The sequence below is a fragment of the Salvelinus fontinalis genome, chromosome 6 (genome assembly GCF_029448725.1).
Source record: "Salvelinus fontinalis isolate EN_2023a chromosome 6, ASM2944872v1, whole genome shotgun sequence".
In the NCBI taxonomy this organism is placed as follows: Eukaryota; Metazoa; Chordata; class Actinopteri; order Salmoniformes; family Salmonidae; genus Salvelinus; species Salvelinus fontinalis.
Window position 1 is genome coordinate 18,736,391 of NC_074670.1, and position 19,765 is coordinate 18,756,155.

Genomic DNA, 19,765 nt, shown 5'->3' on the forward strand with positions numbered 1-19,765 from the left:
ACTTGCGCCAGCGAATAGCTAGCTTTTTGCATGGCACCAACTGGTAAGACACTTCAGGAGGGCAGTCAAGTGTGCTAGCAAGGAAGATATCCTGGGATTGAAACTCATGTGAGCTAAATCAGGCGAAAGTGGTACTCGCTAAGCGAGCAGCGTGGCATCCTTTACAATGGTTCCGTGACCCAGATCTATAGTTGCACTGGGGTCACTATTGAGTAAGTTTGATGGGTGAGTGTAGCACTTGGGCATGTGTGAAAATTACTCCTCAGCCTGAAGTGTCCCCACTTCTGCCTGCAAATAGCTCGTTTTTTGCATGGCGCCAACTGGTAAGACACTTCAGGAGGGCTAGTACGTGTGCTAGTAAGGCAAAGGTCTGAGTCTCAGTGCAAGCCTAATCAGGAGGAATTGGTACTCACTTAGCAAGCAGAATGACGTCCTTTACATGGACACTTATGTAGCCGATGTGGAATCACTAGCTAGTTGGTGGTGCACTAGTAGTCTTATCATGAAAGTGTTGCGGTTGTTGTTACCCTTGCTTTGCACAGGACATTGCTTTTGTGGAGCAATAGGTAATGCTCCAGGACTGTATTTCATCCGGTATGTCAATGAGTCATGTGCGCAGACCTTCGCGGCTGTGGAAACAATGGCCGTGTTCCTCTGCTCAGAATGAAATGGTTCCAAAAGTGCATACTCAGTCAACAGGGAACACAACCAATAAATTGAGCTTGAATGCACTCACTTAAGCTGAGCACCCCCTGTTGACTGAGTATGCACTTTTGGAACCACTCCATTTGGTGTAAAGTGTTAACTCCACCCATCCAGCGAGCTAAATCATGCGCAAAATTGTCCCAATCCCAAATCTACCCCTAGACCCTACGCACTTGTGGGGATTTGACAAGTGTAAGCAATATGGCAATAGCTCCACTTGCTCACCGATGAGCTAGGTGGAAGTTTCACAATGTTGCCATCATCAGTCAAATCCCCAAAAGTGCATAGGAGGTAGGGTCTGGGGTCGATTTTGAACTGGACCATTGGATACAATCCGATCCTCTACCTTTCTCACCGAAGTGTGCACTTGCTCATGCTCCCTCAAGGCATTGGATTAGTGTTAGCATTAGTTTCCATTGTATAGACGGCAGTGCCCACTTCCGGGAGAAGGGTCAGGAATCGGGAAGCAGCCCTAGGGAGACCGGCCAGGTGAAGGACAGGCACAATCGGAGTGACCAGTGCAAAGGACAGTGACGCTTGTCATAACCTTGTCCACAGGCTAATGCGCACAGTGCATCTAAGCCTGGGATATGAACGATTCAAAGTTGGCCTTAGTGGGAGTGACCATAACATTCTAGAATAGTGACTTGAGTAAAGTATTTGTCATCATTTAATTTGAGCGAATCACACGACTGCGGGGTTATGGGGAAGTGTTTGTGGGAGATGATTGTTTGGTAGATTAAGCAGATTGAACCAATACCAATGCACTGGGAGTTTCTCCTGGTCTTTCTCTATTGGCTAACAAAGGCCAAGTTTGACTTGTCGATCCACCAGACTCTCTGAGCATTTGGGCAGAAGTTTCTGGGAACAAGATCACGTTTGTCATAGAGGCAATTTTCATTTCCCCCCAAAGACACCTCTGACCTGGCTACATGATTCTGAACAAGTCTGATCTACTGAATTTCTTGTGTTCAACACTTGGGACACAGATTCATTTAAAAGTTTGAACCCGCCATGTTTCTTTAGAGTCGAGAAACTACATCCTATCTTACATATAATTGATATAAACCATCATCCTATGGATCCCAGACATGGTGCTTCTATAACTTGTGTAGGAGGAATATTTCAGTGTAGGCAACACAAAGTACTGTCAGAAAAAGATCTAGCCTACCACGAGTTGGAAAGTCACAAAACTGACATTTCCACCTTATCACATTCATCATTAGTTGAAAACCATGACTGGATGGGTCATTTAAAATAGGTCAAGCATTTGATTTTTAGGAAAATATAAATTTCTTTCAACTTTAATGGCACAAAATTAACATAAAAATCAGGGCCAATGCATGTGTACTCTTTTGGTAGGCAATAAAGGAAGCAACAGTACCATTTGAAAAGGCTAATTTACATCACGCTACGTGTGGTTTGCATTGGAATCACTGGACTTTGTCGTGCCTTATGGAAAAACATGCTGATCATGTTAACAGATCAGTGGCCACCCGGAGGACTGGCAGCAGAAATCTAGAGCAGTGGTTCCCAATCTTTTTCGGTTACTGTACCACCAACTGAATTTCTCTGCCCAGACAACCCCTGAAGTACCCCCTCATGTGCATTTTACCAGTAGACCTATGGTCTCATGAGTCTTCTCAAGTTGCCCCTGTGGATAGGCTAAGTACCCCTCGTTGGGAACCACTGATCTAGATAACAGAACCATTAAGTGAATTGAGAGACAAGACCACAATATAGTGAAAAGATGATACATGAGAAAGCCTTTCAAAATTATACAAACATTCCTGGTCTGGTAGTTTGGGAACATCTCACCTTGACAGGTTTTTTTGATCTTGAGAAAGACACCATGGTTGTAAAGAGTTGGCAATTGCAAATAAATAATATCTTAAATTGTTTTAAAGCAAAATCCCAATGGAACTGCACTTGCAAAAAAACTTTTCTAATTACTTTACAAAATGGACAGTCATTGTTACCTCAGACCATCTTAACGCTTTGCATGGGTCCAAATCTATCTGCAAAAACGTTATTGCCACTTGGTCTTTAGCAAATTGTGCTCGACTACTAGCTTCAATAATGCTCTCAGAGGATATTAAAGGCATTATTCCCACACCATGGCCTTTCCAGGGGTAATGTCAAAGGTTTAACTAGAAGTAACCAAAACAATCTAAAACATTGATACAAAACGGACCTCAAATTCACATGATCGTAGAAAATACATTAAAAAATCTCAGTAATTCCCAGTCACCATCTCGATCTATGCAGTGCTACATCAAAGTTATCCTACTCCGGTTAAGAATGAATGACCCACCCACGACAAGAACCATACTGGTTGTAGTTCCTCAATTCATAGTAAAAAAAAAACAACACTTGTTAACTGCTCCATCATCAAAGAAAGAATCCTAACTTGAGACATGTGCACGTAACTCGGACTTCCGTAAATCATGAATTGAGGTCTGCATAACAGTACAACAATTTGTGGTATGTGCATCGATCAAGTTAGGGTTCGAACCTCAGGATATAAATACCATGCATATAGTTTCCATTATCCAAGGTTATCGGACCCATGAGAACTCTGGTGCTTCAGAAACTTCTGCAAGGAGGAAAAAGTTTCTGTACACTCAGTGCATTCATACAGCACCTCTGCTGGACCAATTTTTTCACCATTCCCACCCTTGACATCATCAATGTCCCCATGACCCACTAAATCCTTTGCATTGTCTTGGTCAGAGTCCAGGTCTGGATTGGAGTCAGCAGTGGGAGATGCCCTTCCTTCCATGTCCGTTTCCCCGCTTGACTGACTTGGGTGAATCTCAAGATGGCGCCCTAGAGCAGACAAACTCCGGAAGCGACTTGGGCAGCGAGGGCACTTAACCATTTCACTACCCGGTTCCCTTTTGTGGTACCGCAAATGCCGTTGGTACACACACAGCAGCCCAAACTTTTTCCCACATTGGTCACACTTGTAGTTCCTCCGTGCCTTAGGAGCAGCGGACACTTCTCCAGTAGATGTGGTTTGTTGATCGTCACTGTCCAATTCTGCTACAACACTGTCTAAAGACTTCTTGGGTTTTCCTTCAGATGACGCATTCTGTTCCAACACATCAGAATTCAATTGGGAACCACCATCTGGTTTAGAATGCAATGCCAAGTACTTAAGACTTGGCTTCTTCTCTAATTCAGGTTTGTGATACATGGCTATATGCCTCCGGACATCACAGCGTTGTGGAAAATGTTTTCCACAGAGAACACAAGTGTGAAGAGTCCCCTTGTGGGATCTATTGTGCCGAGAAAGACTACTAGAGTGACTGAATACACGGTGGCAGTGCTTGCATGGATGTAATTTTGTCCCAGAGCCTTTTTTATAAAGTGGGGGCCTTCCTCCCTTCCTTGCAGGTGCTTTTGTTACGATGCACTCAATGCCAGTATACCTTCGCCGCCTTTTTACAACTCTTTGTGACTCTGAATCCTTATTTAACTTGTCAATTTCTTCTTGTGTTTGATGGGTAAGATGATGCTCCTTCAAGTCTGTTAACTGCTGGAAGCGATCTCCACACAAACCACAGCGGTATGGTCTGAAAGAGGATGGTGTTTTGGAATCAGATTTGCCATTGTGGATCTTCACATCAACAGTTGCGTCACTGCTGTACTGTTTGGTCACATCGGTAGTAGGGGTGCTGCTGCTGTACTGTTTAGTAACATCGGTAGGGGTGCTGTCGCTGTACTCTATGGTATGTGATAGCTCATCTTTCTGAGACTGTTGCTCGATTTTGGATGAAGAGTTCACAGATAATGGTTTGTCTTTGGAATGACTGAGTAAGTGGCTCTGCAAGTCAGAGAGCCAGAAAAAACACAGATTACACTTCTTACAGGGATATGTTTTCTGTATTATGTTTTCTTGACCATTGTCAGACTTCCCCATTTGTTTGAGTCCCAGCGACCCATGCTGCTCTTTTTGATGAGCATACAGGGTCTCTTGTTTCAGAAAGCGTTTTCCACACTGACCACAGCAGTAAAATATTTCATGGGCATGTTCTTGGAGATGTTCCCTTAGCCTCTCTTTATCTGTGAAGATCTTGCAACACAAGGTGCACTTATAACCTTGCTCTAAATTACGATACTGTTGATGTTGTTGTAAACTCAGCTGGTTGTTAAACAATTTTCCACATGTTTCGCATCGGTACTGTTTTAGAGGAGAGACACTGCGGCACTCGGAGTGAGACACTGTGTTGACACGTAGATCAGTTTTTACTGGCTTAGTTTTGAGTACAATGGTCTTTGAATTCTGATAAGGTGAAGGAGTTGAAGATGGCTGTTTGACAGAAGGGTTGTTTGATGGTCCAGATCTGTCAACCACGATGAAAGTTCCATTTTCATGGAGAGCATATTCACGGGGAACTTGAAACCCATTGGGTAAACTGTCAAGGGAAAATAAATCTGTTCGTTCATGAGTTCTGAGTCGTTCATGAACAGTAATGTGTTTAACCAAGTCAAGGTAGCGCCTGAAGCCATCCCCACATTCTGTGCAGATGAAGGCATCAACATCTGGTTCAGCGGAGTTTACGTAATCCATTAGGGTGTGTTCAATGATCAAAGTTAAACATGGTTAGTTCCATTCTTCATGAGCACCTTGTTTTGTAGAACTCTTCCTTTCTCTGGTCAACAACTGTGAAAGAGAGAAAAAATAAGTTACTACTTTACCAAACATATGGCGCAGGTGCTGGTCCTGACTAACTATAACAGTTTAATTACAACAGCATGAGTTGGAACAAAAATTATTGGATGCTACAAATTGCCAAGCCTCTCCTGCGCTGCCACGCCTCTCCTACATTAGCTTTCAATTCTGTTAGAAGGCCTGACACTTTTTGAAACAAAGGAATTCAGTCTCATTCAAATTAGATGGAGACAATTGACACACCTGTATTGTCCAGATACTAGCTCCTCCTATTATCAAAATGGCCTAAAAAAAGAGCAGCCAAACAGTTACCTTGATCGAAACCTTAGTTTGCTTCCAATACCCTCAGGTCAACCATTTTGAGAAGGTTTCACCACACCTAGTAAGGATTGATGAGTGATCAAGTTTGATGTGACAGTAACTATCTAACACATTTCAGAGATTGGTAGGAAATGGAAGTGCTAATGATTAAAATGATGCGTCAAACTGGGTTAAAAAGAAGCAAAACATGCAAGTCCACTTTTTGTAGTAAAAAAAGTTGTCGTTCAACGGGTTTCCCCACAGCAAAAGTGAATGGTATGCGCACCCTCAAAATCTTCAAGGCATTTAGACTAGAGGTCGACGGATTAATCGGAATGGCCGATTAATTAGGGCCGATTTCAAGTTTTCATAACAATTAGAAATCTGTATTTCTGGACACCGATTTGGCCCCAAATTTTTTTTTACACCTTTATTTATCCTTTATTTAACTAGGCAAGTCAGTTAAGAACACATTCTTATTTTCAATGACGGCCTAGGAACGGTGGGTTAACTGCCCTGTTCAGGGGCAGAATGACAGATTTTTACATTGAATCCCCGAGCTAACAATCTTGCAACCTTACAGTTAACTAGTCCAACGCTCTAACCACCTGATTACATTGCACTCCACAAGGAGACTGCCTATTAGCGAATGCATTAAGAAGCCAAGTTAAGTTGCTAGCTAGCATTAAACGTATCTTATAAAAAAACTATCAATCATAATCACTAGTTAACTACACATGGTTGATGACATTACTAGTTTATCTAGCGTGTCCTGCCTTGCATATAATCGATGCGGTGCGTATTCGCAAAAAAGGACTGTCTTGCTCCAATGTGTACCTAACCATAAACATCAATGCCTTTCTTAAAATCAATACACATAAGTATATATTTTTAAACCTGCATATTTTGCTAAAAGAAATCCAGGTTAGCAGGCAATATTAACCAGGTGAAATGGCACTTCTCTTGCGTTCATTGCACGCAGAGTCAGTGTATATGCAACAGTTTGGGCCGCCTAATTTGCCAGAATTGTACGTAATTATGACATAACATTGATGGTTGTGCAATGTAACTGGAATATTTAGACTTATGGATGCCACCCGTTAGATAAAATACGTAACGGTTCCGTATTTCACTGAAAGAATAAACATCTTGTTTTCGAGATGATAGTTTCTGGATTTGACCATATTAATGACCTACGGCTCGTATTTCTGTGTGTTATGTTATAATTAAGTCTATGATTTGATAGAGCAGTCTGAGCGATGGTAGGCACCAGCAGGATCATAAGCATTCATTCAAACAGCACTTTGTGCGTTTTGCCAGCAGCTCGTCGCTGTGCTTCAAGCATTAAGCTGTTTATGACTTCAAGCCTATCAACTCCCGAGATTAGGCTGGTGTAACCGATGTGAAATGGCTAGCTAGTTAGCGGGGTGCGCGCTAATAGCGTTTCAAACGTCACTCGCTCTGAGACTTGGAGTGGTTGTTCCCCTTGGCTTTCGTGGAGCGATGGGTAACGCTGCTTCGAGGGTGGCTGTTGTCGTTGTGTTTCTGGTTCGAGCCCAGGTAAGGGCGAGGAGAGGGACAGAAGCTATACTGTTACACTGGCAATACTAAAGTGCCTATAAGAACATCCATTAGTCAAAGGTATATGAAATACAAATCGTAGAGAGAGAAATAGTCCTATAATTCCTATAATAACTACAACCTAAAACTTCTTGCCAGGGAATATTGAAGACTCCTGTTAAAAGGAACCACCAGGTTTTATTTGTTCTCATGTTCTGAGCAAGGAACTTAAACGTTAGCATTTTTACATGGCACATCTTGCACTTTTACTTTCTTCTCCAACACTTTGTTTTTGCATTATTTAAACCAAATTGAACATGTTTCATTTTATTTGAGGCTAAATTGATTGTATTGATGTATTATATTAAGTTAAAATAAGTGTTCATTCAGTATTGTTGTAATTGTCATTATTACGAACACATTTTTTTATTAAATAAAACCGTCCGATTAATCGGTATCGGCTTTTTTGGGTCCTCCAATATTCGCTATCGGCGTTGAAAAATCATAATTGGTCGACCTCTAATTTAGACTTGTGCTTTACAGCGCCTTCAAGGTGGCTTTACACAGTGAGGTAAACGGGACACTTATGGCATACACAGAGTAAAGAAATTCAGCAGGTCCATGACAACATTTGTGTCCCTTGAGTGTGGCAAATGCACGCATCCATGTTGGCTGCATGTCACGTTACTTCTATCGTTCACGTCGGGATATTTCCATAGACTTTCTCTCACACTACATAGCTAGCAACTTGGTGGCTGGCTGTTTTTTACAAAAAAAAATTGTTACATTGTTAAAGTTCCACAAATGACCTAGCTAGACTTTTAGAGTGGAGTGCAGCAACATGCAGTTTCCAGACATTAGGCTACGTTAAAATTGTTGGGCTTCATTGCATATGAGTACAATCATTTAACATCAACCTTAGCTTAGTACCCGCTCTACGAATAATGAAGATCATATTTTTACAGATGGAAGATGTTAGCAATGACAGATTGCCAATGCATATACAGTAGCTACTCTGAGGAAAATGCAGCTTCCCATAGGCCTATGTGCATCTTAGAGACATATCCAAATTAGCTAGCCAACAAAATTTTGTAAAAATCACTTGACAAAAGTGAGGAGAACCATGGAGTACATTTACATGCACACTAATAATTAGGGCTGACACAATAACACTATCGCAATATTTCTCCCAAGGCAAAAATGAAAACACGAAGCAGACCAAAATCTTTGGTCGTTTAAAAACATGATGTAAGTGAAATACAATGCGATATAGCTTGGAAAATAAATACATCTGACTCAACGACAACATAATCATGCTTGTTTGCAACATTAGGGCTGTCTTCCTAAAGAAATTAAATCTGCTTCGTGTTTGTTTCCTTGCCATGATACTAATGAGTATTGCGAAAATGGTATCGTCCCGAACCTATTAATAACAATATTAAACTGATTATGGCAATACTCAGAATTTTGCATTAGTGATGTAAACACTTTACTCTGATTATCTAAATCAGTGTAAGATCCTAAGCAAAGTAAGCAGAAAACGTTAAAACACACAGTTCTTCATAGAATTACTTTTTTGCATTTTATTATTTGTCCTGAAGAGGGAGCTCTTTACATAGGCTTCAAGCGATAACTTGCTTTGGTGAATTACAGCAAGACTAGACAATATCACACAACACAACTAACCCAGTCAGAGAGGACAGTGAACTGTGAACAAACTGTTACTGCGTCTACGGTTGAGTGCTGAATAGATAGAAGCTTGCTAGCTCAGTAAAGTGCCAAAATGCACACCGGCAATATACTGTTACGTGAAGTGCCATGGAATGGTGTTGGGTGTCGTGACAAACAATGGATGTAAAGCAAGTGCCGTTCTGAGAACGTTAAACTCAGTGGTAACCTTACAGCCCTTTAGTTAAGCCCATGAAAATATGTCTGTTACACCTTGCATTCGGAAAGTATTAAGCCCCCTTGACTTTTTCCACATTTTGTTAAGTTACAGCCTTATTCTAAAATGTCTTACATAATTTTCCCCCACTCAATACTGCCTAAATACAAAGCAAAAACAAATTTAGAAATGTTTGCAAATGTATTAAAAAACTGAAATATCACATTTACATAAGTATTCAGACCCCTTACTCAGTATTTTGTTGAATCACCTTTGGCTGCGTTTACAGCCTCAAGTCTTCTTGGGTATGATGCCTCAAGCTTGGCACACCAGTATTTGGGGATTTTTGCTTCAAATCCTGACTAGTCTCCTGCCGCTGAAAAACATCCCCACAGACTGATGCTGTCACCATCATGCTTCACCATAGGGATGGTGCCAGGTTTCCTCCAGACGTGACACTTGGCATTCAGGGCAAAGAGTTCGATTTTGGTGTCATCAGACCAGAGAATCTTGTTTCTCATGGTCAGAGTCCTTTTAGGTGCCTTTTGGCAAACTCCAAGCGGGCTGTCATGTGCCTTTTACTGAGGAGTAGCTCCCGTCTGGCAACTCTACCACAAAGGCCTAATTGATGGAGTGCTGCAGAGATGGTTGTCTTCTGGAAGGTTCTCCCATCTCCACAGAGGAACTCTGGAGCTCAGTCAGAGTGACCATCGGGTTCTTGGTCACCTCCCTGACCAAGGCCCTTCTCCCCCGATTGCTCAGTTTGGCCGGGCGGCCAGCTCTAGGAAGAGTCTTGGTGGTTCCAAAATTCTTCCATTTAAAAATGATGGAGGCCACTGTGTTCTTGGGGACGGTCAATGCTTCTGGGTACCCTTCTCCAGATCTGTGCCTCAACACAATCCTGTCTCGGAGCTCTACATACAATTCCTTCGACCTCATGGCTTTGTTTTTGCTCTGACATGCACTGTCAACTGTGGGACCTTATATAGACATGTGTGCCTTTCTAAATCATGTCCAATCAATTCAATTTACCACAGGTGGACTCCAATCAGGTTGTAGAAACATCAAGGATGATCAATGAAAACAGGATGCACCTGAGCTCAATTTCGAGTCTCATAGCAAAGGGTCTGAATACTTGTGTAAATAAGGCTTTGTATATCTCTTTGTAATTTTTTATCAAATTTGCTAACGTTTCTAAAAACCTGTTTTCACTGTCATTATGGGGTATTGTGTGTAGATTTGATTTGAATCCATTTAAGAACAAGATCGTAACGTAACAAAATATGGAAAAGGGGAAGGGGTCTGAATACTTTCCGAATGCACTGTATTTCATCTTTGCAAAGGGTATTCCTCATGCTCTGTCATCCAAATGTTTTCATAGGCACAAACGATATAGCATGTTACAAAGTAGCGCTTCGTAGCTATGTTTTAATGTATGGGTTGTCACTTGTCAGGGACTGGTCCATATTCATATTTCGCCACCAACATTTCCATGACGAGTGCTAGTCAGCTAACTAGCTGTGTCAGAGTACTTGACACCATTCACTGAGGATTAGTGCTACCTGGTATCCTTGGGACATCCCTAAGCTAAACCCTACCCATAACCCTGATCTAACTCGAAACGTATCTGCTTATCTTAAATTGGCGTATGGTCAAAATCGAAGTAAGCATTCACCAATTAAAACACCTGGTTTTCTGAGCAATCTTTCAATTTATTAGGACATGTAAACAGCTTAAAATCGGCGTTCCAGCTGTGTATTTGATCCGAATCGAATAGGCTTTGCAAAAATATCACTGTCACGGTGTTAGAACGTTTATTTTTATTAGCAATTTTCTGCATTTATTTGAGTCTCATCAGGTAGCCTGATTTCAGTGTCCATGTAAACAGGATGAGAAATGTATTGTTTTAAAACAAACTATTATATTAATCTGACTAGCCACAATAATCATATTGTGTGCATGCAACCGTGCTCATTTAAGTTTTTCCTTTCAAGTGACAACTACCAGAATTCAGTGTCTACAGCCCTACAATCGATGAAAACATAGCTAAACACCAAAACATAGAAAATGTGTCCAGTTGTCTTCCAACTGGCTAGCATGATGCAGCTCAGTCTTAAGAGGCACATTTTTTACCTGTAATCTCTGCAGTTTATCCTCCTTTCCCTAGAATCACAGCCAGCCCCCCCCCCCCCAAAAAAGTGTCTTTCTGGTGCTCCTAAATGTTATGTGGTGCTTACATTAATGTTATTTCCTCACAATTTATGAAATCAGCTTCATGAGTACCTTTGTAGAGCTGTTTTTAACACAATCCCTACATAATTTCATTACATGTTTTATTCCAGCTAACGTTATAATAATAGAAATGTTGGCAGATGTATTGGTTATTGTGAACATTTCCATTCTAAAATCAGATCCAAAAATGCCATATCGGTTGGGTTCTATCAAATAGCTAATTTTACAGTTCATGAGGACTTTTATACAGTTAAGAAAAATAAGTAATTAACATTTGAAACTGCTGCAGATGTTAGATTTTTTAAATATGTAGCTACCTAAATCAGCTAGCTATCCATACACAAAAATACACTAGAAGTGTCCATTTTGAATAAGTTGGCTAGCTAGCTAGCGTAGCTACATTAACTGTATTATTATCTAAACGGGGTTAGCTAGCTAGCTACCTTTCACAACCCTGTATGCCCAACTATATTTTTTGATATATAAAATCATTTCACTAGATTACCATTATGACAGTCTGGCCAATGGCCATACCATTGTCAGTTAGCTATTCTCTGCATGTGTAGAGCCAGAGTTAAAGCATCGTGACAGCTGTCTTGATACCAACAAAATGTCGGGCTGCTGCTAGCCTCCAACTCTGCAAAAGGTATTTAGGTAGCTAGTTAGAGAGCAAAAAAGGTATGTATTTAAACGAAATGCGCACATGTGTGCGTGAAATGCCTTGTAAGGAGACAACCGGCGGACAGCAGCAAGATAGCTAGCTCAATTATTCGCTTTTGTTTGCGCAACAATGATGCCACCGCGACTACTACGTTAGCTAGCGTAGATTGCGCGAGGCCTATCTGACCGTTCATAAAGCTAGCTAGCAAGGTTAGGTACCACTTTTATCGGATCGAACTCTGCAATGTACTTACCACATTTCTAAAGTCTGATTAGTATAGACTTTCTCTGCCCATTCGTTATATCGCTCCACTTATGTTACATTGTGTTGTATCCACCCGGTTCCCCGGTAGTTAGTCCCATTTTTTCTACATAGTAATTACAAGAATCAGGGGAGGACAAAGGGGCGGAGACCATCGGCCATTATTCTTCTTCTTCGGTATTATGGCTGTCCGCATACAAATATTATAGGTGAATGCCGCCACCTACTCTATTGGCTGTGTATCACCCTACTATTCTGTAGTATGAATTTATTACACTTTGGGAAAATTTGCCATACCAACTAACCCTGCACCCATTAAAACCTCACCACTACTCCACTACATTGGCCCTATCTGATCCTACATGGGGCCCAGCAGCCTGGGAGTAGAGGACATGATCGCTCAAAACATCTCTAACTCTTCTGCAGTAAAATCTCGTACATCCAAGTGCTTCTCAGCAGCTGCCACCAGAACATCTATACTCTGTAATTTACATTCCATTCTTGCAAAAATCAACCTTACTGAAGCACATGTTATTCCTATCACTATGTATTTGTCTCGGCCTTCTCACAGTGATCCATCTTCCTCTACTACTCTCTTCGCAGCCTCAGCATACAACACCTTCACTACTCTGATGCTGGCAATCTCAAACTGCCTTTCTCTCACCGGGCACCTCTGATCTCCAGCACTATTGGTACCTCTACAGTTTACACACACAACTTTTTCCACCGATACTACAGATTCCTTTGTCTCATGACCTCCTGCACACTTCGCACATCGAGGAATCTCCCTCCTACACAACGCTACCACATGATCATAAGTTGACACATAAAACACCGTAATGGATTTGGCACAAAAGCTAACATGGGATAACTGACACATCCTAACTCTGCATCAAAACTCAGTAGTACAGACAGTGTCTTCTTTGTTTCACCGTGTTCTCCACCGGTTCTGCGTAGCACCAAACGGATCTTCAACTTCAGTTGATCCACTTAATACTTAACGCCACTCCAGTTATCACTCCTTTTAACGGCGCCCTGTTCCAGAGAGGAAAACAAGTCACAGTTCTTGTCCCCAGTCGTGTGGTGAGGAACGCACGCTCCCTCTGGACAGCAGGAATGCGAAAAATGTGCACGATTCCACTTCGAGTCACTTTAACCAACCGAACATTCCCCAACCTCTTTACCACCCAACCTGACACCACATATGGATCTGACAGAAGGCAAGGATCCATTCTCTCCAAAATCTCACTCCACTGGGCCAGAATCTTCTTTGTCATAATCACGATGAGGATCAAACTCTACGTTCTTCACCGCACCTGCCACCGCGGTTAATTCATCCTCACACTGATCACATTCAATTTCCTTCTGTAGCTCTTCCAAAAGTTCTGTGTGATCCACCTTTCCATGTTCATTCAAAACATGTTCCACTTTTCTCCTTTTTTCCTGTCCGCCATATTCTCCATCGATCTTCCAGATGGCTTGTGCATGCCCCCATTCCATATTTACTTACAATACACTATATATACAAAGGTCTGTGGACACCCCTTGAAATTAGTAGATTCGGCTATTTCAGCCACACCCGTTGCTGAAAGGTGTATTAAATCGAGCACACAGTCATGCAATCTCAATAGACAAACATTGGCAGTAGAATGGCCTTACTGAAGAGCTCAGTGACTTTCAACATGGCACCGTTATAGGATACCTCCTTTCCAACAAGTCAGTTTGTCAAATTTCTGCCCTGCTAGAACTGCCCCGGTCAACTGTAAGTGCTGTTATTGTGAAGTGGAAACGTCTAGGAGCAACAATGGCTTAGTCGCGAAGTAGTAGGCCACACAAGCTCACAGAACGGGGCTGCTGAGTGCTTGGCGGATGCCAGGAGAATGCTACCTGCCCAAATACATAGTGCCAACTTTAAAGTTTGGTGGTGGAGAAATAATGGTCTGGGACGGTTTTTCATGGTTCGGGCTAGGCCCCTTAGTTCCAATGAAGGAAAATCTTAACGCTACAGCATACAAAGACATTTTAGACGATTCTGTGCTTACAACTTTGTGGCAACAGTTTGGGGAAGGCCCTTTTCTGTTTCAGCATAACAATATCCCAGTGCACAAAGCGAGATCCATACAGAAATGGTTTGTCTAGATCGATGTGGAAGAACAAAGACTGGCCTGCATAGAGCCCTGACCTCAGCCCCTTCGAACACTTTTGGGATGATTTGGAACGCAGACTGCAAACCAGGCCTAATCCCCAACATCAGTGCCTGATTTTACTAATGCTCTTGTGGCTGAATGGAAGAAAGTCCCTGAAGCAATGTTTCAACATCTAGTGGAAAGCCTTCCCAGAAGAGTGGAGGCTGCTAAAACAGCAAAGGGGGAACCAACTCCATGATAATGCCCATGATTTTGGAATGAGATGTTTGACGAGCAGGTGTCCACATACACGACAAAAGTATGTTCCACTTTTCTAAATTTTTTCCTGTCCCCATCTTACTCCCACCTCATGACCACTCCATAAGCTATTATTTTACCAGTCTCAGTCTGGTAGACTCGTACACTGTGGCTGCGCTGACCATTATTCTCGTGATACATTGTGGCCAAAATATCAGTTATAGCCTTCACCCTACTGAGGCAGAAATATAGCTAGGTTGACTGAAGTTATAAAAACAGGCTACCTTGAAGGACACCATCATATTTTGCCTGTAGCAAGTTCAACTTCTACAAAATGTGAAAGGATTAAAGTGTTGATAAAGTCAAGTTATATTCAGTTAGATTACGTTGTTGATGATGATGGTGGTGGTGATGATGATCATCATCATCATGAAAACATTTATTGTTCTAAAGCTGCAAATGCATGAAGTTCAATTGGCAGAGAAATGGTTGAAAAACAAAAGTTTAAACCCAGTTGAAATGAGAGGGGGAATCAAATTGTTAATTGCTTCCTCCCTCATTGATCTAATAACATTGGACATGTCAAAGCAATACAGTATGAATTGATATCCAATCTGTAGTTTAAAAAACATGACAGGGATAATCTTAAATAGATAGGGATGTATTTTTGACACGAGCCAAAGATGATTTATTTTCAATATTACATTTCCATTTATTCTGTCTAACTGTGACAGAGCTTTGCTGCCACCATGTGGCAGAGATGGTTATGTATTCTGGAGATTTCTGGAAAAAAGAAATGAATAAGTAGTCATCTATTCAAGCATTTAATAACATCATACAAACATAAAAAAGTTTACAAATACAAACATCAATGTATTAAGGAAAAACAACATTCCTTCAATAAAACAATACACGTTTAAATCACAGATAATAGTCACTTTGTTAAATATTAGCCTCATTTTAACAAAAACAAGTATGTAAAAAAAGTGGCTTTGAATGAAAAGACAGACAATTTATATCTTCAGCTTGAACAATGACATGTGTGTTTCATACAAATTATTCTTATCTTATCCAGTATTCTCTATTAACAGTCTACCCCACGTTCAACATTCTCATTAGTAACTGTATTGCCCATACAAAAACAGTGCTGAAATGTGTTCACAGACCCCATCATTTTCTGAGTCACAAAAGGTTATTGAAATCAAACTTGTTGATTTGAATTCAGTCCTGGAGATGTACCTTGTTAAAACTGAGTACATGCTCAGCGTTCAAATTCTAAAATCCTGCCTTAAACTTTCCCTTAAACTAAGTATCGAGCTGTTTGAAAACATTATTGAATTACCTTGATGATAAGGTGCTTCTAATGTTTGTATTTTCTTTGCTTTGAAGGATGTCATTCATGTTATCGTAAAGCCAAAGTCAAATTTCCACATTGTGTGGTCAATAACGTTTTTCTCATTATAATATAAGACCCTATACCTCAGGATCAGAATAGGACTTCTCCTTGCTACGGCTTGTGAGTCCAGAGTTTGTGTAGGTGTGGTTGGACCTTGACACTTCCTCGGTGAAGGCACTTTCCAGAACCGTCAGAATGGACTTGCGCAGCTTATCCTTGAAGTCCTGGCCCATGAACACGTACAGCAGGGGGTTCAGACAGCTGTTGAGGAAGGCCAGGCTGGTGGCTATGGGGACCCCGATGGTGGTGACGTGGTCTAACGTGTAGCTGAACTCAGCGGCCGCGTTGTTCACCATCTCGATCAGGACCATGATGTGGTAGGGGGCCCAGCACAGGAAGAAAGCTGTGATGACGGCGGCGATGATCTTGAATGGCCGCCCGGAGTGGCTGGCCAGGTTGCGGTTCCTCTTGAGCCGGTGGATGATGACGGCGTAGCAAGTGACGATGATGGCGAAGGGCACCACAAAGCCCAGCAGGAAGCGGGTGACGATCATGGCCTGATGGCGGAACACTCGCAGCTCTGCCACCTCCTTTGTGTCATAGTCATCGGAGAAAGCAAAGTTGTTGAAGCAGTTGATGATTTCTTCGTTCTTGTAGGACCCCCCGATGTCCCGGAAGACAAAGTAGGGGGAGCTGAGGACCAGGGCCCACAGCCAGACACCCAGACTGATACAGGATGCCTTGCGTATGTTCCGATGGTTCTGGGCCCAGACAGGGCGCACCACGGACACACACCTGTCCATGCTGATGACCACCAGGATGTAAACGCTGGCGAACATGTTGAAGAAGCTGATCGTGGAGTTGAGCTTGCACATGAACTTGCCGAAGGGCCAGTGAAAGTCCATGGCTGTGTAGGTTACGCTTAGAGGCAGGAACGCTGTGAAAAGGAAGTCGGCCACAGCCAGGTTGAGGAACCACACCGTGTTGACCGTCTTCTTCATCTTAAATCCCGTCACCCAGATGACAAGTCCATTTCCCAGAACCCCCAGCACAAAGGCCAGGCAGTAAATGATGAGGGACATGATGTTGAGGGACTTCCGGAGCTCTGCGTGCTCGTCAGGGTAGTCCTCATAGTCATCTGTCGAGTTGCCTGGCGATGAGTCGTTGTGAGACAGCTCTGTCCAAATCTCAGGATACAAAGGAGTTGTGGTTAAGGCCATCATTTTGTTTGAGAACCTGAGAGGCTAAAGAAAAAATGAGGTTTGGATAAATGACCTTCACCACTCTTCAGGCATGCTGCCTTACAATTGATTCCCCCCCACTACTTGCTGTTCTTATTTACAACCCCTAGAGTTCACTGACACACTTTAAATGTGCCGAGAATGCATGAATTTAGCAAAAAATGTATTGTGCAATAATGTGAAATTTTACTGTACATTCAAATATTGAGAGAATGTTGGAGGAGTTGATCTGAACAAAAATAGCTATTATGTGCAAAGCTGGTTGCCCAATCACCATATATACCGGTAAGTGAGATATTTATTTCAGTGTAACCTGTCCGCCTTTGTAGTGCAATCCATCACAGAACGAAGTACTTGTAGAATGAATGCAAGTTGTGCAACACTGGGGATTCTGACAAGTAGCCCAATGTGACAAAGCAGACAGACAGTCATAATTAAGGTATTTCTCCTTAACTTACCCTTACATGCCACAAAGGTAGAATTTTTTGGAAACCCCAAGATCATTATAAAAGTCAAGAATGTGCAAGAATGTGCACTGTGGGGAGTAATTAAGGAGAACTATTTGTTCAGAGTTTCACAGTACAGTAGCCTATCTTCTATACTATGGAATAGAACTATGGAATGAGGAAGGAATGTTTTTCATATGGAATGAAAAATTAAATGTAATTCAGTTGATATTTCTCATCTAGTTGGATAATGCGTAATATGCCTATTAAATGCACTGTTTAAGTTACCTATTTATACTGTAAGAGTAATTTATTGATTTAGTATTGTTTATTCAAATTTGTTAGAAGGAATTATGGATTCAGTCAGTATTTTGTTTTATTACAGTTCATACCGTTATTATAGCATTTCTTCCCAATTATTTGTTATTAATAAGTTAATGTTACCCTCAACTGGTATATCATGGTCATAAGACAAGCTACACATACAAATTATATGAATGTAACTTTTGCTCGGGTAGGCTGTTTATTCGCAGTTTTTAAAAGGGATGGTACAGGATTTCTATTGTTCTATTTGTTCATCAACTATTGACGTAGAAGCCTACAAATACCAATGTAATCTGATTACTCCAATGAATGGTGAAAAATATTATAGACATACCTTGAATAACGTGTATATTCCAATCAGAACTGGCGAACGGCTTGAAAGACTTGAAGAACGGTGTCTGGCACGAAACGGCTACGACTACACTGCTGTAGTCAGGAGCGCAGACTGTGTAGTATCTTGAAGTGTGTGACGTCAGTTCTTCATATGTTCAGCTGGAAGACAAAGTTGTAAGATCCACTTCACATTAAATGCTTTTCGAAGGAAAATATCGACATTCTGTGCAAGAAACACATAATTCAACACGTAACAAATATACATTTTTACACAATGTTTGTTGGCTAAGTGTTTGTGTGTAGAGCAACGCATGGCTTACCCACAATGACAAAATTAATTGAAATGTTGACACAGGCATCAAGCTATATAGCCTAACTACACAATTCTCCAAATTAGAATAATTATGAATCAATGGAATTGCAACTGAGCAGCAACAGTGGTGTCCACGCTTAAAAACCGTGGGTACAATGTTCTCATTATGGAGAAGGCTAGTGCTATACGACAGTCATCACCGCCACCACTTATATGACATTCATGATGACTCGTCGACGTTGACATGCGTTCACATGTCAACGAGTTCACATGTCAACGCAATAGCGTTCACATGCTATTCGGAACCAGGAAACTGATTCGTTGAACACTACACGTGTATAACTACAACTATATAGCAAGTCGTACGTTTCAAAGTGTCCTAGTTCCGACTAGCACTTGAACGCAGCACAAAACCAAGGAACGCCTGCTTTTCCCTGCGGTGGAGGAGAAATAGCGAAATGTGGTTTGGAATCTGTAACCAAATAAAATTGTGCCATTTCATTTGAGGGTATTAATGGTCTTTATATAGCTAAGTGACTATGCTGCAATTAACTACAATCTATCTATCCACTTATGGTTGAAAGCCAAATGGATGTTCCTATGGGTACATTCAAAGTTGAATAGCCTATTGGAGTATCTATAGATTTGTTGGTGATTTCCAGCATAGTTTGTTGAGATGTTTTAGGTTGCAATTAGTCCTATCAACAATATACACTGAGTATACCAGGACACCTTCCTAATATGGAGTTGCATCAATTCTTCTGGGATGGACTCTACAAGTTGTTGAAAGCATTCCACAGGGATGCTGGCCCATGTTGACTCCAATGCTTCCCACAGTTGTGTCAAGGTGGCTGGAGGTCCTTTGGGTGGTGAACCATTCTCGATCACACAGGAAACTGTTGAGTGTGAAAACCCCAGTAGCGTTGCAGTTCTTGACACAAACCGGTACGCAAGACACCTACTACCAAACCCCATTCAAAAGCACTTAAATATTTTGTCTTGCCCATTCACCCTCTAAATGGCACGCATACACAATCTGTGTCTCA

The 19,765-nt window shown here is 41.6% G+C and overlaps 2 protein-coding genes across 3 annotated transcripts; both read right to left on the reverse strand.

The window, feature by feature from the left end:
• Positions 1-1,993: 1,993 nt before the first annotated feature.
• On the reverse strand, positions 1,994-12,465 carry LOC129857268 (zinc finger protein 836-like). The gene is made up of 2 exons (XM_055925332.1): positions 12,275-12,465; positions 1,994-5,374 (listed from the first exon to the last, which is right to left on the reverse strand). Exon 2 carries the CDS (start codon positions 5,279-5,281, stop codon positions 3,254-3,256), a length of 2,028 nt encoding a protein of 675 aa, XP_055781307.1. The 5' UTR covers positions 5,282-5,374; positions 12,275-12,465; the 3' UTR covers positions 1,994-3,253.
• Positions 12,466-15,477: 3,012 nt separating this feature from the next.
• LOC129857279 (chemerin-like receptor 1) lies at positions 15,478-18,939 on the reverse strand. Of its 2 annotated transcripts, none has more exons than XM_055925355.1 (3): positions 18,731-18,939; positions 18,408-18,565; positions 15,478-17,298 (listed from the first exon to the last, which is right to left on the reverse strand). In XM_055925355.1, the coding sequence occupies exon 3, from the start codon at positions 17,283-17,285 to the stop codon at positions 16,140-16,142; it is 1,146 nt and encodes a 381-aa protein (XP_055781330.1). In that variant the 5' UTR covers positions 17,286-17,298; positions 18,408-18,565; positions 18,731-18,939; the 3' UTR covers positions 15,478-16,139. The 2 variants fall into 2 exon arrangements, with proteins under 2 accessions (XP_055781330.1, XP_055781329.1); XM_055925354.1 differs by having other exon boundaries at positions 18,727-18,939.
• Positions 18,940-19,765: the final 826 nt, after the last annotated feature.